We start from the raw sequence: 25531 nt of genomic DNA, 5'->3' as shown, positions 1-25531 counted from the left end.
CCAATGGCTAATAAAAAAAAAACCTGCACGCAAATATTATGTATGTAATAAAAAAAATATCAGAAAGGAAACAAAAATCTGGTGCCCTGAGTATAAAACTGCTTTGTGTGTTTATCCTTGCTTCAAGGTGTTCCACGCTGTTCAGGAATTTTAAATTCTTGAACAGCATGAAATAAAAAATGTTTGTCTTCAAGGCCATCAAAACAGTCCTTTTCAGGACTACAAATATTGATAGAGAGATACCGAATGCACTGTTTCTTTTTCATCTTGAAGGCTAATTTTTAAGTTCTTTTTATGACACAGAGAAACTGGAAAGAGTATTCCAGGTAAAGTATTTCATCAAAACAATAAAAAATAATGAAATAAAATCTACCCTATATATATATAAAATGATAAGCCTTTTTATGTCATGTTTATCGAAACGTTTTGAAACTCAGGGGCTACTCGAGTCATCAGAATTCAGGGGCAGAACCCCCTTTCGAGTTATCACAATTGAAGGAGAACTGGTCTACCATACCGGAACATAGGGGGGTTGGGCATAGCCCCCTGGTTAATAAAGGAAATATATAAATAATAACGGGAACATTTTCACCTTGCCAACACTCAACATTGATGCGATATGGGTTCCAAATTTCTTGTTTCGGAGATATATATATATATATATATAGATATATATATATATATATATATTACAAAGTTTTGTAATAAAAATTTCTGCTACAATGAAGTTTGGCAGAATCAACAATATTATTACTACCTTATTTCTGTTTCTCGCGTGGGAGAAAAATGGTAAAATGTCACTCTTATAATTATATGAGATGTTATAATGGCAAAAATAGTAAGAAAAAAGTCATTTGCACTTTCTCTTCAAAACACAAAGAAAGAACATTGTAAATTCAGCCAGTGGAAAAGAAAATACTACATATTTTTCTCCTGTTATCTGATTTTTTTTCTTGTAGTACAAAGAAGAAATCACTGCATATAACATGAAGTCTGCAGGAGGGAAAAAAATCTGTAAATTGGTTACATTATAACGAATAGAGAAATCATGTCAGAAAAATTATTCACGTAAGATTCTAATCTCAGCAGACATAACATTTTCTTCTAGATTAGATATCTAAAGTAACTGAAACTTTGCTACTATTTTACACTAAAATGAATGGGTATGTTCCCCAAGTGATTTACGTTTGTAACAGCTGTCTTGCTAATGATTTATGAAATAAATTATCTGAAATATCCTCAGATTGATAAGGTCTATACTCCCCCCCCCCCCAAAAAAAAAGAAGATTATGAAACGTATGTATGATTTAATTTCTAATTTTTGATAATAAAAGTGAAACTGATCATTATAAATTAAGCAATTATTTTGGCATAAATAATGTATAAGCATGTAAATGAAATATCAGTATTTCTGTTAGGATATAGGTAATCAACAATCAAAAAGGAAAGAAGACATTCTTGACATATTCTGCACTACAGCCTGAGGCACTTTAGTGTTCTCCCCTTTCTTCTCAATAGCACTGAGAGTAATAAGCCTTCAACTTTTCCTCCAGCTAAGAGGATATTACCAAGTATTTAGAAGACGTAGATTATTTCAGAAATAGCTTTCAGCAGCAGAAGTAGTAATATTTAGATTTTTTTAAAGCAAAACAAACACAAATAATACTACTGAACTTTCTTTTGTGTGGTATGCATATAAACAATTTTGCATGGTGAAAATATAGCATATTATTTCTAAAATTTGACATAATTTTAGCGGACAGTAGAACAGCTGATTTTAGATTGCAAATAAATAGAACAGAATTAGAAGCTTCAGGATACAATCTGATTGCCGTATATCTTTTGTCAAAATGGTAAAATGAAGTAATTGATTTTGAATGCTGTCTAGAAAAGCTTTCAAACCTGTATAGAAATTTAGAGTAGTTATGCAATTCAGTTCCAGGAGAGAAGAAGGAGGGGGGGGGGGCATTAGAAAATCTTCAAAATGAGCAAAAATGTTGAATCATTCCGTATATGATATTTTTCACATTATATTTTCAACATATCTACGAGGTTATGCACTAGATATTATCGTAATATGCATAATACAAATAAATAAATAAATGACGAAGGCGAAGAATCACTGCTAAAATATCATTGGATATAAATTTTTGATACCAAAAAGACACGATCGGAAACCGAGTAATGCAATTTAGCATTTTTACATTTTTTTTTTATTTTGTCTTTATGAATAACAAAAAATCGTTTCTAAATCTGAAATGCGATGATCCATATAATGCTATTTCGCTAGAAACGAAAGCAAAAGGACATTTATTTCAATAAATATTATTTAAAAATATAAATATTTGACATAATATTTTCAAAGCAAACATTTGAAAATTCTAAAATTCGAAAAAAAATTATTAAATTATTATACGTAAAGTGAAAGAACAATCAGTGCAACTCTTCCGGTGCACTGATTTGTAGAATAAAATACACCAAATTTACTATCACTAAATAGATTCATTGCAAAAGCTGATTAGTGGTCATTTCAGGATTGATTTTTTTCGCATATGTGAAATTCGTTTCAATTTTTGGGAAGAGACACAATAAATCATTTTAGAGGCAAGAATGGTCAAATAACTTAGGACAGTAAATGAAATTCTAAGCAACACAATAGACATAAAGACAGGGGGAAGGGACACAAAGGTCACTCAGCAACAGTTAATCCACTAATAGCTATAGAATGGCCATAACGAGATTAACAGCGGAGGAAGGTAATGGCATGATAAAAGGTAGAATGCCGACGAAGTTTTGATCCATGAAAAAAGCTAGGGAGTGTTGAATATTTCATCCACACCGGCCGGTTGGGAGGTTAAACTGTTGAGAGGTGGTTACAGGGTTGACACTGGGGATTTCTTTCGCTTAGTTGAACAGCGGGAAGGAGTAATGATGGCCATCTCTGGATGTCAATGAGTCTAAGGAGTGGTATGATAGACTGTGTTTCTTAGGAAGGACCTCCCACGATGAGTCTTTTGACTCCATGGTGGCCTGAATAATAATAATAATATTGAACTCAGTTTTACAAGGGTGTCAAATCAAAATATAAAGAAAATACAATGTATTGTTTTCTTTTAATATAAATTAACCACTTTGTAGAATGTATTCCATATTACCTATGTAACTATAGTATGTAAAAACCAGAAGAAGGGGATTATGCCTTATTAGTATAGTGAGTCAGCAAAAAAAAAAAAAAAACGTTTGCAACATCTTCCGAACATTTAGGCACCTAAAACAAAGACTTTTGGCAAAAGACAACACGAGGGACGTCACCGCAGACACTTCAGAGCTGAAACAAAAAATGAGGAGGACTTTTAAGGGGCTAAAAGAAAGAAGGGAGATAATTAGGAGTTCTGGACTGGAAGTATTGTAGTTTGTACCTCTTGACCCTAGGGGTACACTGATGGCTTATCGTTGGAGTCTCTGCCTGATGGGCTTTCTGCCTGAAGTTCTCCAGGCAGTTCCTAAGGACAGCTGTTGATGTATCCCACAGCACAGCAGGTCCTGCTCCCCGCAACGTAAGCACAACTGACCAAGATCTGATGGATAAACATCAAAGACAAAAACATATTCTCCCCAGTTACCTACTAGTGTAAACAACAAGCAGCTGCCAGTAGAGGAAGAAAGAGGAATATCGGTTGCTACTCGGGCCAGGACTGTACTGCAACATCCACGTTAAAGAAAAAGTATCCAAACCAAGGCAAAAATTTGGGATGTTCCAATGAAAACTTTGTTTGTGGTAATGGACTGGTTATAAAGAAAAAACTGAGTAACCACACAATATTGATGTTCTTGGATTGTAAATATGTTTAGTAAGAGTCTGTCCTAATGTTGTAAAGTACTGAGTAATGTGTTCGAGTTATGTGTAGGTAGAGATGTATATCAGTGTATGTTGTATAGTGCTATGTATTTTTCTGAGTTAATTTAGTTGAACAAAACAGCTTTACTTGTCTAGTACGTAATTACAAATTTTGTTGTTAGAATAAATGCTTTCTTAAACAACACTCTGATCTTATCATTGCCAATGCACTATCTCAAAAAAAATGACGAACCTGTGTTTATTATTGCCATGATTTGCTATAAGGTTAAGACAAATTTGACTAGATGTTGCCATTAATTCCATTTTATTGATTCCTCACTCCCTATTATTCGCTCAGACTGAAGAATGTAAGAAATTGAATATACCACAATCGTATAGTCAGCGATAACTATACTTAGAGTCTGCTATATGTGCAGTAGGAACAAAGGGCAAGAGCAGGAAGATTGGGGGGGTTATAAAAATTAAGATAGAGGGATATAACAACGTAGCGTAGATGAACTTCGTGCAATAGCAAAAATCTAAACAAATAAATGAATAAAAGAATTAACAGTAACAATATAAAATTTAAAATGATGCAGTTTAATAAATAACTAATATTTTTACAATACCACAAAACAAATCAAGTTATTTATTAAAAGTTTAATTTATTATTTAACATAGAAGTGGTTTTACTTTTATATGACAAAGTATTTATCATGGAAGGAGAAACAGTTCTCTACACATCTGTCATAATGCATACTAAAATATATTAAGAAACAGATAAGTAAAGCATAATATTACTGTTAAGTTGAGCAAAATCACTTTTAAAAAACTAAAGTACTACCAGATGCATAATTCATGTATTATTCAGGCAATGTCTAAAAACGATAATAACTTGTTAAATTTCACTTTTCTGTTGAGAAGTAATCAACATATTTATAAACAAGATTAGGTAGTTACCATTTCACTCACCAGCTAAACTGCTCAGTGTCAGAGGTCGCCTTCCAACCCTTTCCACCAATGCTAGGCCAATAAAAGAACACAAGAAATTGATACCAGCAGTAGCTGAAGCAAGCCATATTGCTTTTGAACTATCCTTTACACCAGACATTTCAATTATTGTTGCACTATAATACCTGTCAGAGAATAATGATACTCATTAATATTCTTTCAATATCAAAACTGTTACATAAAGTTACAGTTAATCTTTTTTTTTTAACATGATTTTAATCTAAATGTAATTTCCTTTTCCTAAACTTAACAGAAACAATCTTTAAACTTTGTAAAAATTAGATTACAATGCAACTCAATCAAGCTGCTGTTATTTTTAAAACGGTTGAGCTTAAAATAAATCCAACAGTTATCATTCCAAAAGACTAATTCACAGAGAAGAGAAAGAAGTTTGGAGGCTCTAGGCAATATTAACTCCTGATAACAGATATGCTTATTTCAATAGTACTTTACAGTACATGAGGTATCTTTTTCAAGGAGAAGATACCTCAGTATCAATTCCATCTTGGATAGCAGAAACTTAACAAAATTCTAGGCAAAGCTGAAAACAACAACAACAACAAAAAAAACACATACTATTATTATCCTATAACCCCATGGAGTCAGACTCATCTAGGAGATCCCTTTTGTTATACACACAGCTCATCATACTGTGACTTAAAGACACCCAAATTCTCTGCAGACCACACTCTCAGGCAATGCATTCGGATCATTTACAACTCTCCATGCAAAAAACCTGCTTCTCCCTCCCTTCCTCACACCCTCCTTACAGCTTCTAGGGATGACCTCTTGTTCTCCCCAAATCTCCCATCATTTTATGAAAAACTCCAATGTAACACTTCTGGAATCTTCTCAACATCTCTTCATTCTTTTGAAAACCAGGTGACCAAATCTATGCACAGTAATCCATATGTGGCCTAATTAGATCCTTATACAATGGAACTGGAATCTCTTTATGTGGGAAGTTTTTTTTTCACTTGGTTAGACTATAATAAATTCAGTTTAATTTATTTATTCAAGTGTAAGCAAACAAAGTTTGTGCCTGAAGTATCTTCAGGACTAAGGCAACTCATGGTAAAGGTGGACTAAGCTCTCATCACTTGTCTTAGTATCACCACGTGTCTGGGTAGTGGCCCTTCCCTGTGAAGGGCCACTACCCAGATTGGTTTCGACCTTTATTGAGGTCTCATCAGTGGGAGTCAGACCCAGAGGTGGTGATACTAAGGAGGAAGTAATGGAGAATTCATATTTACCTATATGAGTTGCCAAAAGGTGTCTCACTTTATTATTAAATTACTCTAGATTAGAGAAAGATGCTTGAATTTTTTTTCCCACTTGGTTAGACTATAATAAATTTAGTTTAATCCTTTATTAAAGTGTAAGCAAACAAAGTTTGTGCCTGAGGTATCTTCGGGACTGAGGCAACTCGTGGTAAAGATGGACTGAGAGCTTAGTCCACCTTTACCACGAGTTCCTCAGTCCTGAATACCTCAGGCACAAACTTTGTTTGCTTACACATTAATAAAGGATTAAACTAAATTTATTCAGAATCTCTTTACTTATATAAGTCAGTGCATATTGACACATAATGCCGAAATTGTGTTCTGCTCACAATTTTGGCAATATGTTCCTCTAAATTTCAGATGCTCATCCACAATCACCCAAAAATATCTCATTTCCTCCACCTCCAACAATATATCCTCACCAAGATTAAATTCTACAAGGGTGATCTGAAAAGTACTCGGCCTAACAATGAAAAAAAAAAACGGATTTATAATTTCAAAATTATTTTTAGTGGTTCTCAGTGAGATTTGCAAAATACCCCTCTACAGATGCAATTACCTCTTGATTTGAAGAAAAACACTGACCAGCGAGGAAGAATTTTAGTTTTGGGAAGAGATAGAAGTCAGAAGGAGCCAAATCTGGGGAATAGGGTGGATGTTCCAACAATTCATAGTGAAGATCCCTTAATTTTCCCATTGCCAAAACACGTTTCTGGGCAGGTGCATTGTCCTAATGAAAGATGATTTTGTTATTCTGCAAACAGGGTCTTTTCTCACAATTTTTTTCATCTAGTCTGGTTAAAAGATTGGAATAATATTCCCCAGTTATTGTTTTACCCTTTTCAAGATAATTGATAAATAAAATGCCTTTAGTTGTATGTGAAGGTTTCTGTGGTTTATCAGTTTATAAGAAAGATTCCGGTAATTGCATCACACGTTTATTACGATAAATAATAAAAAAACAATAAAAAACCGAAAATCTGGCTATGCTATGTAGACAATATTTTCATCATATGGCCAGGAACAACAGAGGAACTAACTGCTTTCGAAGATTACCCGAATAATATACACAATAACATAAAATTTACCTTGGAACAAGAGCATAAAGAAACTTCCCTTTCTTGATATCCTAATAGAAGTCAATGAAAAAGATAATAAATTATCCTTCTCCATCTACAGAAAACCCACCAACACAGGAAGATTTCTTAATGTGGCCTCACACCACCACCCCCTCGCAAAAGATAGGTTTAATTAAAACCTTGAGGGACAGAGCTTATATTTCAAGCACAGAAAAACAAAGAAATGAAGAACTTCAACATTTAACACAGATCCTCAAAAAAAAAAAAATGGTTATGAACCGAAGACTATCAAAAAAAATCATGAACATACCTCCTACAATCATCTCACAAAATCAAGATTTCAAGACCTCAATCATGCTTCCACACATCAAGAATGTTACAGACAAAATGGCCAAATTACTAAACAAACACAACATCAAAGTGGCTTTTCTACCGTTGGAAAAAATTTCAAGATTTCTACATCTCCCAAAACCTCCACATCATCCTTTAAAAAAACCAGGTGTATATAATATTCATTGTTCCTGTGGCATCTGCTATGTAGGCCAGACGGGAAGATCAGGGGAAATTTCCATGAACGAACACCAAAAAGACATGCAAAAAAGAAGAGAACACAAATCAGGCTTAGCATACCATACAACTTCCACCAGACATAATGTACCCTGGCAAAATACAAACATATCTTACATTGAAAAAAATTGTTTCATAAGGAAATTTAAAGAAGCTACAAACTTGAAAACATGTTTAGAATTCCAACGCAATGCAACAAAAACCTGGGCCTAATTCTACAGCAAGTTTGGTCAGCATTGATAAAAAATAGTTGTTAAGATCTCTGAGAAAGTAGTGAGGGACCGTATACAGTATTGGGCAGATGAGGGTAATGTTATCTGTGAGAGTCAACATGGATTTGTGAAAGGGCACTCTTGTTTTAGCAATATGCTAGCCTTTTATGATAAAGTTACAAGAACATTAGATGAGGGAAAGGCATATACTGAAATTTTCTTAGACTTAGCAAAGGCATTTGACAGGGTGCCACATGATAAGCTGATATTTAAGTTGCAGCACATGGGTCTGGATGTCAGATTGGTCAACTGGATTCAGGATTGGCTGTCTGATAGGTATCAGAGAGTTGTGTATGGTGGAGCAGTTTCAAGGAGGCAGAGGGTTACAAGTGGGGTCCCCACAGAGCTCAGTACTAGGACCTATATTGTTTAACCTTTATATCAATGACATCGTCAGTGGGTTGCAAGGGGATATTCAGTTGTTTGCGGATGTGCGAAGCTGGGAAGGATTATTAGTAATAGTGCAGATGTGGTAGCCCTGTAAGAGGATTTGAATAAGCTAGATAGATGGGCAAATGAATGGGGGTGTCAGTTTAATGCAGTAAAATGTAAGGTCTTGAGGTTTGGGAAACATCGATGGGATGCTGCATTCTCTACAGGAGGAGTTATACTGGAGGAAGTAGGGGAGACAAGAGATCTGGGGTTGATGGTTGATAGAAACCTGAAATTTAGGGGACATATTGAAAAGGTGGTGAAGGTAACACAGAGGATTACTGCAATTATGAGAAGGACACTGACCTGCAGAGATAAAAGGGTTATCATTCCGTTGTATAAGTCTCTGATCAGACCACACTTAGACTATTGTTCTCAGATTTGGTCCCCAGGATTTGAAGGGGATAAATTAACTGTAGAAAGGATACAAAGACGGATGACAAAGATGGTTTCAGGACTGTACAAGGATAGTTATGAGGATTGGCTGAGGGAATGTGGACTGTAGAGTTTGGTGGATAGAAGGAGAGGTGAGAAACTGTTGAGAGATGGTTACAGGGTTGACACTGGGGAGTTCTTTCGCTTTGGTGGATAGAAGGAGAGGTGATAAACTGTTGAGAGATGGTTACAGGGTTGACACTGGAGAGTTCTTTTGCTTGGTTGAACAGCAGGAAGGAGTGATGACAAGAGGCCATCCCTGGAAGTTACGAAAGGAAACTGTGAGCAAGACTGCGAGTAGTGGTTTCTTTGCATTGAGGGTGGTTGAACCATAGAATGCATTGCCTGATGGAGTGGTGAGAGCGAGAACGATCAATGAGTTTAAGGAGTGGTATGATAGACTGTGTTTCTTAAGGGGGACCTCCCCTCGATGAATCTTGACCGACTTTATGTTCTTAGGAAGGACCTCCCATGATGAGTCTTTTGACTCCATGGAGGCCTGAATAATAATAATAAAAAATATACCCAAGTCAGACCTCAGACAATGTGAATGTGAACAACATGACGTGACAGCATTCAGCATTGTTCAAACTTAGCATTGCACCACTGAATCTACATTCAGATATTCAATTTAACGAACAGTTAGACAACTGCATAGAATGAACTATTTTGAGTAATTTCTCATTTCGTGTGTTTTAACTTTTAGTTACCTTTGATCCCTGATGATGTAAGTCATACGACTTACGAAACTTGTTGGGTTGTTTTTATTGTTATTTATCGTAATAAACATGTGGTCCAATTACCGGAATCTTTCTTATGAAAATGCCTTTAGTATCCCAAAACACCGATGCCATAACCTTTCCTGCTGATGGAACTGACTGTCTTCTTTGGCGCTGAACAACTGGCTTCTGTCCACTGTTTTGACTGCTGTTTGGATTCTGATGTGTAATGGTGAATTCAAGTCATATCCATAGTAATAAATCGATGCACAAAATCAGTTTTATTCTTTTAAAATACTCCAAGCACCGTTCAGAGATTTTCATGCTAGTGTGTTTTGATCTGCAGTGAGCAAGCACGGCACCCATCTTGCGTAAAGCTTTTTCATTTGCAATTCTTCATGCAAAATATATCCTACACATTCTTTTGAAATGCCTATAGTCTCAGCAATTTCACACACTTTGACTCACCAGTCATCCAATATGGTATTGGATTACTCACAAAAATCATTCATAATCTTGCAGTTGATGAATAATTTTTGGTGTTGTTACACTTTTTGGATGTCCTTCATGTGGATCATCTTCAAGGCTGGTATGGGCACGTTTAAACTTGGCAGCCCATTTCTTAATTGTCGAAACTGAAAGAGAAGAGTGCCCATAAACTTTTATGAACTTTGAATGAATTTCTTTTGGTGTTAAACCTTCTTTTACAAAGAATTTTTAACTGCATGATACTCAATTATATCCATTTCAAGGGATACAGACAACACTTTTAACACTTTTACTTCAGATAGCTGTATAAAACAAACTACTTGATAGAATGACTTGCAATTTCACATGGATGCTTATGACAGATGTACCAACTTAGAAAAAAAATATTGCCAAGTGTTGCCATCTGTTGTCGAGGCCAAGAACTTTTCAGACCACCCTTGTACATCCCACCTTTGTTTTCCAAACTTTAAAAAGCTTACATTTTGCAACATTGAACTGATATCCCCATTCACTCGGTCTATTCAAGTCTTTTTGTAAGGCCACATCTGCTGCACTCCTCATAGTTCATCCCAACTTTGCATCATCTGCAAACAGCTGTATATACCCATTCAAATTTTGCACAATATCATTAACCTACAACTTAAATAGCAATGGCTATAAAACAGACCCCCCCCGAGGGACACCACTAGTGATTTTCCTCTTCAGGGATATTGCTCCTACATACACAACTCGTTTATACCTATCAGACAGCCAATATCAAGTTCAGTGCACTATCTAATATCCAACCCCATCCACTCTAGTTTGGCTATCAACTTATCCTGCAGTAATCTATCAAAAACTTTTGCAAAGTCTAAGTATACTACTTTTAAGTTTTTTCGAAATAACATATACAAGAAAACAAATTTAAAAAAAATTAAACCATGTTGTATATACGTATGAATTATATTAATAATCAGATGTTGTCTGTACAAATTAACTGTTTGTAAAAAAAAAAAAAGAAAAAAAAGTGAAACTTCATGCAGTTTGTCCAATTCTAACAAGAACTGCCAAAGCATTTATAGCTCAGACAGACAGCAAAAATTACATTACTCTCTAAAGTGAAGTACAGACAATCACAGAAGATGATATGGTAAGGTGAGTGTTACAGATTTCTCACAAAGATAGGTTACCTTCCCTCAGAATAGCAAGACTAATTTCTCTCTCTCTCTCTTCTGTTTCAGGTTGTAATGCCAACGCTCAATTTCAGGCTTAACATCATGAAAGTTATTTGTAAGTAAAGTGCTCTAAATTCCTTTACTTTAAAACCCAAAGTCTGGCTTGGATACATTTACTTTTTTTGTTATTTGGTACCATGGCCACCAGACAGACACTTTCTTCAGCCACCTAAACAAACATAATAAAATTATGTTTAATCCTTTATCCAAGTGTGAGCAAACAAAGTTTGCACCTGAAAGTATCTTCAGGACTGGGTTAAGGTGGTACAACACCAGGGCAACTCGTTGCAAAGGGGGAGCGAGCTACCAACACTCCTATCTCAGTATCTCCTATAATGCAAAACACATCTCCTTGCAGATATGTCTATTGTTATGCATTAAGGGAAGGGCCACTACCCAGACTAGTTTCGACCTTTATTGAGGTCTCTTCAGTGGGAGCCAGGCCTAAGTAGAGATACCAGGCATAAGCATTAAGCAGGTCATCTCCACTTAGGCCTGGCTCCCACTGAAGAGACCTCAATAAAGGTCTAAACTAGTCTGGGTAGTGGCCCTTCCCTTAATGCATAACAATAGACATATCTGCAAGGAGATGTGTTTTGCATTATAGGAGATACTGAGATAGGAGTGTTGGTAGCTCGCTCCCCCTTTGCAACGAGTTGCCCTGGTGTTGTACCACCTTAACCCAGTCCTGAAGATACTTTCAGGCGCAAACTTTGTTTGCTCACACTTGGATAAAGGATTAAACTAATTTTATTATACTCTAACCAAGTGAAAAATAAACTTTCAAAACCTAAACAAACAATACAAATGCATACAATTCCCAATTGAAATTGAAAGTCAAAACACACTTTCTTTTCTAGCTACACTTATCACATGTTTTCCTTCTGGCAGTCTTTTCTTCACTGTTTACGGAAGCCTACATTACTGGTCAATCAATATATACACAAACTCCTATCACCACCCAACACAAAAACTAGATGTATTAACACACTAAAAAAAACACTGCTTTGAAGATTTGCTGCAGTGAACAAGCAATTAAAAATGAATTAAAATTATCAGCAATACCTTCCTGAAAAATTTCCACTCAAAATACTATCAGATAAAATCATCAAAATATCAGTCAAATTTGACTTCCAGTCAAAATACTATCAACAAAATGCTTCAAGACTGCACTTAAAAATAAAATAATTACAATAAAAATGTAAGCATTTCATAAATTAAAAGGATATCAGATAAAATAAACAGAATACTACAGAAATACAACCTAAATGCCACCTTTAAACTTCCTGCAAAATTAAAGAACAACTTACTCAACTCATCCAAGGATCCATTTCCTCCGCTGTCCACCCTGGAGTACACCGTATTTATTGCACCTGTTAATTTGTCCAAACAGGTGAAAGAGGACACAGTGCCGATCAGAAAAAAGGAACATAAATGGCACATTAAATTTAATAATGATGGTAAATGCAGCCTTTCTGATCATGTCCTGAATACTCTACATAGAATTTACTGGAAAAGCATCTGTTGTTTACCTCACTAAAACACGGTATGAATGTCAATTTAAGGAAGCCTGTGAAATTCTTATCAACCACTGTAATCTTAAACAATAACGATGGTGTAAAAATCCCAAGAATATGGAAGGCACATATTCTACCCCAAATAACCTTTCCATCTAAGAGTTATTTATAAATCGGATTATATGTAATCCAGGATCTTAACTCTAATATAATAACTCTCATTAAATTAGGACACTACTTTTGCTGTAATAAAACAGTCCATACGAAATTGTTTTCTGATGATGTTATAAATAAAATATAACTTTGATGTAGTTATTTTATTTCATTTAAATTTTCTTTTCCCCCCCAGAGGTCAGGCCAGTAGAATAACTATTGATCAAATCATTGTCTGCGTGTGTGTATATACCAGATGATAACCTTCATATGGAGGTCAAAACATCGGGAAATTAAAGTAATTATTTCTAACATAGTTGTAGATAGAAATGTCTGAAAGGAAACTTGAAATCTCTTCCACAACTACAGCCCATCTTAACTATACCATACATTATTTCATCTGACAAAAGATTACTTGTGCTTTTGTGTGATCTGGTGTTCCTTGCCAGAGGATGCCTAATCTTGAATCTCTACTTTTTTGATCCTCAATGAATTAAGATTTCCTTGGTCTCATTATGTATCATTCATCTACTGTCTCTACCATTTCTGGGAACCATTGAGCCTATCACTGATCAAGCTGGAAGAGACAAAGAGGAATCTGTAAGCAGTGACCTAAATGATATGACAAGAATTTCTGACAGTCCTCTCCATTTGTCAAGCATTGGATCTTTACTTAACCAGTTCTTGTTCCAGGTACACTACTGAGATGATTCCTCTTGGTAATTCAAATTACAATGTCAATCAAATTTCACCTCTAGTGGAATGCTTTTAAATCAGCCATTCACAATGTTGTGTACTATAGCTCTACAACAATACTAAGTGGGAAGATCTGGAATTTTACTCCTTTCCTTTGTCAGTCTGCTATTTTCATTCTCCAGATTCAGATACCTGTTGTGATCTTTTACAAAAATTATTTATATTGGAATGGAGATTGTCATTCCTCACTGTGTTCAAAATTTCTACCCTTATATCCAAAGCCAAGGTTTTCCAAAAAGTGTCCCAGAGCAGTATAAGAAAAGAAAATTATTGTAAGTGGCTTGAGACAAAAACTTCAGCTTCATTTCACAGCCTGTACTAAGGTCCAACACTTGTAAAACCATAACTATATATATATATATATATGACCTGCTCTCACTAAGAAACCTATTCAGTTTTACAGATGTGCACTCTCCACTTATCCTATGCATAAGTCAAACCTAGCAATGCTCAAAGCATTTCATCTTTCAAGATGATCCTCTACAATAAGTACTGTAAACACTGATATCCTTCAATGGAGCTATAGCAATCCAGTCACATTAAATGCTTCCAAACAACAGTTTGTTTTTATTCACAAAAAAAAAAAAAAAACTTCTTTCCTTTATCTCTCACAATGACCAAGTTAACAGCAAAGACCAAATCTCTCACTGTCTCTTCTCAGACTGATTCTTACTCCTAGCATTTCCTGGCTCACATCACTTTTATAGAATCCTATTTCATTCAGGTTTTTACTTTTTAATCTGTGTAGTTACTTATTCTGTACAATTCCCAAATCTGCTTGCCTTTAAATACTGCTCTCACATTTAGAATGGTGTACCTAAAACCTCTCTTAAAAATTTTGATGCTTTACAGAACAGAAGAGAATGGTTCAGATGAGTGACAGGTCTCTCTCTCTCTCACACACACACACACACACACACACACACACACACACACACACACACACACACACACACACACACACACACACACACACAGACCCTTCAGCCACTGTTGCACAGATGATCAGTTTCCATCTATTGTGTCTCTTCTACAGATATTTCCATGGTGATATTGAAGCACAATGAATGCTCCCATTTCTGTTAAACTTAACAGAAACAACAACATGAACAACAGCTGTCCACCATCCTTTCACAGTTGAAATGCTGACTAACTAAACCTGCTATTCCCAGTCAACTTTCATTTCATCTACCTCAGTTCTGTGGAACTGTATTACAACCTACAGCTATTCAAGAGGATATCAACAAATTTTACTCATGACCCTAGTCCAAACAACATTTGCTTAGATTGCCATGCAGCCTATTGTGTGTGAGAGTGACTTTTTTTTTAATGTGAAAATACAAAAAAAACTAACACCATGTTCCAACATAAAAATGTGCTCCAATTTACATGGAGAGAAGAGGCTAGGAATAAGAAAAGTCTCATTGACTATGTTATTGTTGATAGTGATGTTTTCTCCCTGGTGCAGGACACTAGAGTGTACAGAGGGTTTGAAATTGGAAGTGATCACTATTTAGTCTTGAGCAGGATAAAATTGATTTCCTATTGAAAAGAATAACATGTAAGAAAGTTTTAAAGCGAATAAAAGTTGAGCAGCTCTCAGATGTGAACTGTAGACTAAAATACACAGATTATTGAAGAAAAAATGAAAGAGTTTGAGAACAGGAATCAAACCTTGGATATTCAGTGGCAAACTCTGAAGAAAACATTGATTCTGCCAGAGAGGCATGTGGTGAGGTTGTCTGCAAGGATAAAAAAATCAGAACCCTCCCTGGTGGACACAGGAATTTAAAGAGGCAGTGAAGGAAAAGAAGAAAGCATATCAAAAGTTCCTGTCAAATAAGTCAGCTAGTGCTCTTAGAGAATATAGAGACAAATGCAAGAATGCTAAACAGTGTAAAACTAGCTAAACAAAAGTCATGGGAGGACTTTGGCAAGAATATAGAAAATAAATATCAAGAAGGTGGCAAAATATTCTGAAGGTTGTTGAAGAAGCTTAGGAATGGAGGAAAGATTGCTGTAAAAGGAATTAGAGATGATAAAGGGGACATGAAAACGGGAGTAAAAGATATCCTTGAAGTATAGAGTAATTACTTTGAAAAACTGCTAAATGAAACAAGCAGTGATGATAACACAGTGGTAAAAAACACTGACCAGGCATGCAGTCAGGAATATATATCCATACTTGAAGTAGAAAAAGCCATCAAAGGCTTGAAATGTGGAAAGGCAGCAGGAGTAGATGATATTCGACCAGAAATGCTGAAGTATGGTGGTATAAGAGTCTTACAGTGGCTGCACTGCATAGTTCAGAAAGCCTGGATAGAGAGACGAATTCCCGATGATTGGAGTAGAGCTCTCATAGTACCCATATATAAAAAGGGAAATAAAACTGAATGGGAATGAATTCCTGGCAAAATCTATGCAAGTATACTTGAGAAACGGTTGAGAAGAATTGTGGAAGAAAAGCTTGGTGAAGAACAAGCTGGATTCAGGCCAAACAGAGGCTGTCAGGATCAGATCTTCACTTTACGACAAATAGTCGAGAAAGCATGGGAATATAACAAAGATCTGTATTTAAGTTTAGTCGATTTGGAAAAGGCATATGATAAGGTGCCAAGAGAGAAGCTATTCAATACGCTGCAGTTATATGGTGTCAATGGGGCATTATATCAAGCAATACTTAGTCTTTATTTGAGTTGTAAGTCAGCAGTAGTTAGAATTGAAGGAAGTACAGGAAGATGGTTTAATGTTAAATCTGGTGTGAGACAAGGATGTACATTATCCCATCTGTTATTCATTATCTATATGGATCACATTATGAAGGAAAGTGGTATTAAACATGATATCAAAATTGGAGATGTTAATGTCAGCTCTTTGCTTTAAGCGGATGATGTCATACTTCTAAATAAATCCGCTACAAGTCTGCAAGATTCTCTGACTGAATTGAATAGCTGTTGTAATAGATATGGTATGAAGGTCAGCAATAAAAAGACAAAGACAATGAAAATAGGCAGAATCATTGAAAATGTCAACTGTGTTGTGAATGGAGAACCTGTGGAACAAGTAAAACATTTCAGCTATTTAGGCATGATTTTTACTGAAGATGGTAAATTAAATATAGAAATAGACAACAGAATCAGCAAAGCTGGTATGGTGGGAAGTCAATTGAATAAATTCATATGGAATAAGAGAGAAATTAGTCGGAACACTAAATTAGCTGTATACAAGACAGTGTTCAAACCAGTTTTAATTTATGGATCTGAGAGCTGGATTAGAAGTAAAACACTTGACCAAAGACTAGAGACCACAGATATGAGAGTCCTGAGAAAGATTATAGGCGTGAACAGATGGCATCAATGGCAATATCATATTAAAAACGAGGATATTAGGAAAGAACTTGACATTGTCAGCATCCAGGAATGCGTTAGCAGAGCTAATCTCAGGTGGTATGGTCACTTAAACAGAATGGGCGAGGAAAGATTAGCAAAACAAGTGTTCTCTGCCAGTTTGGCAGGAAAACGACCCAGAGGAAGACCAAGATATAGGTGGATTGATACGGTACAAAGTGCCTTAGACGATAGAAATATAAGAACTGATAATGCTAGAGTCTTGACAAGTAACAGACTGATTTGGAGGAAAATTGTAGATAGGAAATTAATAATGATGTACTTTTTTTCATGTAGTACTATCATATCCTGTACATCCCTTGAGGGTACATGGCAGGAATATGATGATGATGAAAATACAAAGTGGATAGTTGAGAGGATGTGAAGACTAGGTTTTTGCTTGATTAATAATAATAATTACTGTTTTATTAATGAATGATAAATTAATATTGAATGAGTTAGTGTGCCACATGACTTCTGGTGCAGCACAATATAAACGTACCACCTTCAGTTATCAGCCAGTCAAATGGCTCTCCTACTATGGATGGATATTTAAGGGATTACTGTATTACTATCCAGATGCCTGGTTAATAATAATACGTTCAACTCTCACTATATATATATATATATATATAATTTTTTTTTTTCTTTTTAATGTTGTTTCTACCTATGAATGGTTATTTGCTAACATATAGTCTATTATTTTTTTTTTTTTCTGTGGGTGGGCTAAAGATTTTTGTTTCTATTTTTATCAATTTTAATATATATTTATTTTTACATAGTCCAGAAACCCTGATCTAGAGGCCAACATGGAACATTTCAAGCCATTTCAGGCTAAGTAAGCTGGGAGGTAGTCTCAATACTGGGTGATGAAATTCATCTTCCACCTAAGGACAATCACTAACTTTGATGCCTACAGCAAGACTGAACCCATTGCCTGTTGGCTGGAGAGCAGGTATGCTAAGCACTCGACCAACCACCCAGCAAAACCAGCAAAGTTAACTTGTAAGGATAATGGGAACAGTTTGTTATAGAGGATAGTTTATAATATGAATTCCCTTCATAAGTCTTCATATATGTCTATATATGTCTATAGTACCTTGATAGTTTGCTATACTGAATAAGCTTGTTATAATAGTGTTTGTTAAGTAAGAGTCAACTGTAATAATTATGAAGACCTTCATCACTAACAGTCAACATTTACAAAGTCACAATACTTATCAAGAGAAGCCCTTCTTGCTGCACTGCTTCTCACTGATAAGGAGAATAGCATGAAAAGCTTGAATCTAGCACTCAGCTTATTATGAGATAGAATAATAAAGGTTTCTTGTTAATTATGAAGTAAGTTTGTAAATAAAGCTTGTATTTGAATAGTTTTTTTTTTTTTTTTTTAGAAGTGAATGAGAGATTTATATAGTTACAAATATTTGACATGAGATACTTGATATATCTTTATGTTTACCACCCTTGTTGGCTGAGCTGGCCACTGCCACCCACTGCAAGCATGGAGGTTTGAAGTGGCTTGAAAAATTCCATGTTTAGTCCCTAGAGCAGTATTTCTGGATTATGAAAAATATAAATAAAACTTAGTCTCTCTCCCCCCCCCCCACCACTGGTATTAATATAATAGGGTTCATAGCCTTTCACATGGGTGGATGTCATATAAAGTTAAAAGATGCTAATTATATTCACTGAGTCCATATATTTGTCATTTATCTGCTTTTGAGAATTCATTTTCTTCTTGATCTCAATGAAACCTAGCAGTTTAAAATGGATGTCAAGTCAGTGAAACTATTAATCAAGAAACATCAGTAAACAGTGATGTGGACTTAAAGTAATATAATACCAAGACACTTTATCTTGTTTCCAAGTGCAAAACTTGGGTTATTTAACAGTGTTTTCCATGGTAGTCTCCATAAGTAATACTACTACACATTTGAAATTATTTAATGAACAGAGGAAATTTTTCTAGATATTTAGTTAGCTGATTTCTAATGTAATGTATTTTCTATCCTGGAATAAAACTCTGATTTTGATCCCACAACTCAGGAAAATCAACCACAGTACATATACATTTATGTTATGATTTAAAAAAGCATCTTTTCTGTTATGTTGGAATACACACAACTTCAACCAATTTTCAATAGTTAGGTCTAAAAAAAAAGTACCTAATGGGAAATAAAAAAGCATTAAAAAAATGGATATTTCTTTCTTTTTTCTTTGGTTATACTTTTCATGACTTCCATCAATGCTGACACATTTGTCTTTCTCTTTTTCCCCCAGAAATATATTTCTTTCTACACAAAATTTACTATCCTTCATTATAATACATAATGAAGCAATACAGAGTGAAGAGAGAAAACTTCCAGAACTCTTCTCTTTATTCTCTTCCTTACCCTTCCCACATCTGTTCAATAAAATTCTCACTGAATTATCTCTATCATATGAAATAGATCTATCCCCATCACATCATTCTCAGACTCATGCATTTTATACTACACATGGGAGGATCATTGGTTTCCACTCAGAGTAGAAAATGTGGTGATCCGTTCTCAATCTTCCAACTCTGTTTCCACCAAATTATATGCTCAGAAGAGATTCCACAAATTATTCTTGCTATGATACTTTTTATTCCCTCATTCTTTATGCAAGCCTTCAATCTCTTGCAAGTATACCAAAGTAGTCTATAATAAAAATGAAACATTGTAATTGTCTGGAAAAATAAGTATTCCATCTCATTTTTATGCATATAACAAAGCCTGAAAAACAAGCAGAATTGCACGAAATCCTAAACCAATCAAATTATTATTATTATTATTATTATTCAGGCCTCCATGGAGTCAAAAGACTCATCGTGAGAGGTCCTTCCCAAGAACATAAAGTCTGTCAAGACACACCAAGGGGAGGTCCCCCCTAAGAAACAAAGTCTATCATACCACTCTTTAAACTCATTCACCGTTCTCGCTCCCACCACTCCATCAGGCAATGCATTCCATGGTTCAACCACTCTCCACGCAAAGAAACCACTCCTTACCCTCTTGCTCACAGTTTCCTTTCGTAACTTCCAGGGATGGCCTCTTGTCATCACTCCTTCCCGCTGTCAAACCAAGCGAAAGAACTCCCCAGTATCAACCCTGTAACCATCTCAACAGTTTAAAAGTCTCAATCATATCACCTCTCCTTCTATCCACCAAACTCTGCAGTCCACATTCCCTCAGCCAATCCTCATAACTATCCTTGTACAGTCCTGAAACCATCTTTGTCATCCGTCTTTGTATCCTTTCCACAGTTAATTTATCCCCTTCAAATCCTGGGGACCAAATCTGAGAACAATAGTCCATGTGTGGTCTGATCAGAGACTTATACAACGGAATGATAACCCTCTTATCTCTGCAGGTCAGTGTCCTTCTCATAATTGCAGCAATTCTCTGTTACCTTTACCACCTTTGCAATATGGCCCCTAAATTTCAGGTTTCCATCAATCATCAACCCCAGATCTCTTGTCTCCAGTATAACTCCTCCCATAGAGTATGCAGCATCCCATTGATGTTTCCCAAACCTCAAGACCTTACATTTTGCTGCATTAAACTGACACCCCCATTCATTTGCCCATCTATCTAGCTTATTTAAATCCTCTTGCAGGGCTACCACATCTGCATTATTACTAATAATCCTTCCCAGCTTCGCATCATCTGCAAACAACTGAATATTCCCTTGCAATCCACTGGCAATGTCATTGATATAAAGGTTAAACAATATAGGTCCTAGTACTGAGCCCTGTGGGACCCCACTCGTAACCCTCTGCCTCCTTGAAACTGCTCCACCATACACAACTCTCTGATACCTAATCAGACAGCCAATCCTGAATCCAGTTGACCAATCTGACATCCAGACCCATGTGCTGCACCTTAAATATCAGCTTATCATGTGGCACCCTGTCAAATGCCTTTGCTAAGTCTAAGAAAATTGCAGTATATGCCTTTCCCTCATCTAATGCTCTTGTAACTTTATCATAAAAGGCTAGCATATTGCCAAAAGAAGAGCGCCCTTTCACAAATCCATGTAGACTCTCACAGATAACATTACCCTCATCTGCCCAGTGCTGTATACGGTCCCCCACTACTTTCTCCAAGATCTTAACTACTGATGACACACAGACTGGCCTATAATTAGACACTTCCAGTCTGTTACCACCCTTATGCAATGGCACTATCTTACCTTTCTTTCATTCCCTAGGCACCTTTGCCAAAGCCATACTTTCATTGAAAAGCCAGGTTAAAGGCACTGTCAGTTCCCTAGCACATTCCCTCAAAACTCAGGGTGAAATACCATCCAGTCCCACAGCTTTACTGACATCCAGAGTACTCAGTATCTGAAACACACTGTCCTCCTGTACTTCTAAAACCTCAAACCAGCCCTATCCCTCTAGCATTAAAACTGACTCTTCTAGGATGAAATACTCCGATAAAGTGTTCATTGAGCAATTCCACTATGTCCTCTGCATCAGTCACTCTATTCCCATTTTTATCCCACAATATCATTCTTCCACAGTCATTTCTCCTCCTACTGGCCACATAGCTAAAAAATTCCCTAGGATTTTCTTTGAATCTTAGAGCCAATCTCCTCTCATATTCCAGTTTCGCTTTCCTTACCACACTAGTCACTCTTCTGGCCTGTGTCTTATATTCTTCATGCATCTTCTCTTCACCTGTCTCCTTATATCTCTTCCGTAGCCTCTTTTTCGGATGCAATTCCTGTTTAATATTGTTTGTCATCTACTTTACTCCAAATTGTGTCCTCTTCTTCACTCGTGGTATACAACTTACCATTGCTGCTAACAAATATTCTTTCACATTTCCCACGCACTAATGATATCCCGGTCTTCCAATTCCTCCCTCCATGAAACTTCCTGAAGTTGACGTCTAAGACTATTATAATCACCTGCATTATAATTCCACATAAGTTCCCGTCTCTTTGATACTCCTGCATGTCTATTCATTTTCCAAGTCAAAATCATATGGTCACTCTCTCCAACTGGTGGGAGAGATGTCAACTCAGTTATTATCAACTCTTCTAATGCTATAACCAAATCCAAAACTCTTGAATCTCTTGTTCCCTCTGTTACATGTTAAATGTGAAAACTTGCCTTATTCCCATAAGTTCTGACTGCTGTCAGTTCTAACTTCCACCAAAACTTCTGCCTTCTCTATATTCTGATAATTCTATCAAACTGCTGGTCTTGCAACAGGTTGGCACTGAACTGCGAACAGACTACAAATTCAAATCTTACCAAAGCAAGAATGCTAGTAAAAGACTTTAAAAGGCAGTAGATGATTTTGTTAAGAGTGAGAGACTACCATCCTGCTTATTGGAAGCCCAAAGTGTCTTGACAAAGTTTTATGTTTCAGTAAGGAAATACCATGAATAGACATAATTAAATTATAATAACGGAATTATCTCACGTAAAATATTATTTATTAGTAGAATTTTCGCCTGAGTATCACAGGCATTTTCAGTACATGTATAAAGCTAATTAAACAATAACTGACAATTGCACCTAAGTAGCTAATGTAAGATAACTAAAAAAGGTCAATAAATTTCCTAGCTTATTAAAAAAAAAAAAAAAAAGGAAATATACATATATATTCATATTTATTTATACTGACTATAACCGAGACTAGAATAACAATTAAATTTATTCAAAACGCAACATGTTTCATCGGATTGTCCGACTTCAGGCATGAGAAGATAGAAAGCAAGTAAACACCATAAGAAACATCGTATCACTATAAAACGACTATTATAAAATCAGTTAGCTTTGAACTGTAGCTACAGTCCGTGTTGAGGTTCTATTGTTAAGTAGCCACGTGCGTCTGATTTCACGTATGTGCCATTATCGGATAGCAGAGCCGAAAGAGTCCAGTAAATTATAGCTAAGGTTATTATTTATGTGATGAGGGTCCATAACAATTTCCTTAGACTCGACTATGCGTCGCTCCACCTCGTCACGGCATATATGAAGGTTTGAGGTTGTTGTCCAGTTTATCTCATGTTGATAAACATAAGATAAATTGAGTTTAGTTAAAAGTTAGGAAAGATTAGCTGATTTATAAAATACTATCTCCCACAAAGGAGATTTTACAAAAATATTGTAAAAATATTTGATTTTGTAACACATTCTGGTTATTATAATCACGGCTATTTTGCCTGCTTCAGTTTAGGAGTGCCCCTGTTTAACTGTCATTGGCTATTTACTCACGGATTCTTAGGGCATTGTAGATGTAAATTTACCAAAAAGTATATGTAGCATATAGAAGAGAAATTTACACATACCTTTTTCTGGGTGTTGCGGCTTTTCTTCTTTCTGCAATATCCAAAAACTACTGAGTGTGTGGAGGTTTTTGGACATCGCAGAAAGAAGAAAAGCCGCAACACCCAGAAAAAGGCATGTGTAAATTTCTCTTCTTTATGCTACATATACTTTTTGGTAAATTTACATCTACAATGCCCTAAGAATCCATCCGTGAGTAAATAGCCAATGACAGTTAAACAGGGGCACTCCTTAACTGAAGCAGGCAAAATAGCTGTAATTATAATAGTTTATTAAGAGGAGTACATGGAAGTTTTCCCAGAAATAATATACACATTCTGGTTAATTTTTCCTTTAAAAACAAGTTATATCAGCAAATCGAAGGAGCAGCAATGAGCAATCCGCTTTCTCCTGCTATTGTCAACTTCTTTATAGAGCACTTTGAACAACATATTTTTAACAACATTTTTCCTAGACCTACTCATTGGTTCAGATATGTAGATGACATTTTTGCTATCTGGAATGGCTCTTCTGATGAACTACAACAGTTTCTCTTGAAATTAAATACACTTCATCCAAGGATCCAGTTCACCCTAGAAGTAGAATTAAATAAGCAGTTAGCCTTTTTAGATCTCTTAATTCTTCGCTAACCAGATGGTAACTTGCATTTCTCAGTCTATAAGAAGAAGACCATTATATCCATGCTGAATCTCATCACCATCCCAGTCAAAAGGCAGGAACTATCAAAACACTGGTTCATCGGGCCCGCTCCTTTTGTTTTTCAGATGATCTATTACAGAAAGAATTGAAATACATTATTTTTTCTTTTTTATCTAATGGATATAAGAATTCCTTCATCAAAATACCTTTGAGTAGTTTTGATATGTCTTCCTCTTCAAATACAGAACAAATAAGGCGTATTCCTATCCCTTATGTGCAAGGCATTAGTGAAAGCATAGCAAAGGCTTTAAAAACCACTAAATATTTCTGTTGCCTTTCGACCATTTAGAAAAATCTCCACCTTTCTCACTTCTCCAAAGGACAAGCTTCCACATCTCAGTCATCCAGGTGTCTACCAGATTCCTTGCTCTTGTGGATTATCTTATTTCAGACAAACAGGAAGATCTGCCTTTATTCGGCTAGAAGAACACCAGTCTTATATTCAATACCTTGAACCTGAACAATCTGGACTTGCAGAACATGCCATCAACACTAGACAGAGTTCATTGGAACAAGAAGAGAGTCCTTCACAAAAGTAGTTTCCTCATGGAAGGGCTTTATAAAGAAACATGTGAAACTTTACTTCACTCTCCTAACTTAAACAGATCCGATGGTTTACGTCCATTCCCTTTGTGGGAGATAGGAGAGATTAGCTGATTTATAAAGTACTAACTTTTTTAATTTTATATATTTCCTTTTTCTTTAACAAGTTAGGAAATTTATTTACCTTTTTTAGTTATCTTACATTAGGATCCCAGATACATTGGAAAAAAATACAGAACACTTATGACTGAGGATGAAAGTTTAGTATGTGCATCTCTCACATATGCCAGTCTTACAAAATGATTCCAACTTTCCAAGTGTATGCATGGTAAGGTTTACTATGAACATACTTTACTAAGTATAAGTAAACAAATAGTAAATCAAATTGTTAGGCTGTTCTAACGAACTTATCATTGTTGCAGTGTTGCCATCACTTGCCTTGAGAAAATAACATCTACAGTTCCCTGTAATGACGGAGAGTGATGTTTTTAATAGAATAGAAATTGTAATCTTGAACTCTAAAATATAGGACAAAAAGCTGTCCCGAAGAGTTTTCTTGGGACAACAGGATGCATTAGCCAATTTTATGGGACATCTGGGATTCCTATCTTTCATTAGCTACTTAGGTGCCGCCTTTTGGAATTGTTAGTTATTGTTTAATTAGCTTTATACATGTACTGAAGATGCCTGTGATACTCAGGCGAAAATTCTACTAATAAATAATATTTTATGCGAGTTAATTCCGTTATTATAATTTTAATTATAAAGTTTTATGTTTAGTCTAGAAAGCAAAGGAAGAGAAGATAG

At 35.6% G+C, this 25531-nt stretch overlaps 1 protein-coding gene across 1 annotated transcript in view; it reads right to left on the bottom strand.

Moving 5' to 3' along the window:
- The window catches only part of LOC150109937 (proton myo-inositol cotransporter-like), a 373837-nt gene that overhangs the window by 55922 nt on the left and 292384 nt on the right, over positions 1–25531 (bottom strand). The window contains exon 5 of the mRNA XM_090399830.1: positions 4811–4974. Within this exon, the coding sequence (XP_090255956.1) occupies positions 4811–4974 (164 nt within the window). The remainder of the gene's footprint in view (positions 1–4810; positions 4975–25531) is intronic.

This window comes from Typopeltis vanoorti, chromosome 1 (genome assembly GCF_054136105.1).
Source record: "Typopeltis vanoorti isolate ZY-2024b chromosome 1, IOZ_Tvanoo_1.0, whole genome shotgun sequence".
In the NCBI taxonomy this organism is placed as follows: domain Eukaryota; kingdom Metazoa; phylum Arthropoda; class Arachnida; order Uropygi; family Thelyphonidae; genus Typopeltis; species Typopeltis vanoorti.
This window is presented reverse-complemented; position numbering and strand designations above follow the sequence as displayed.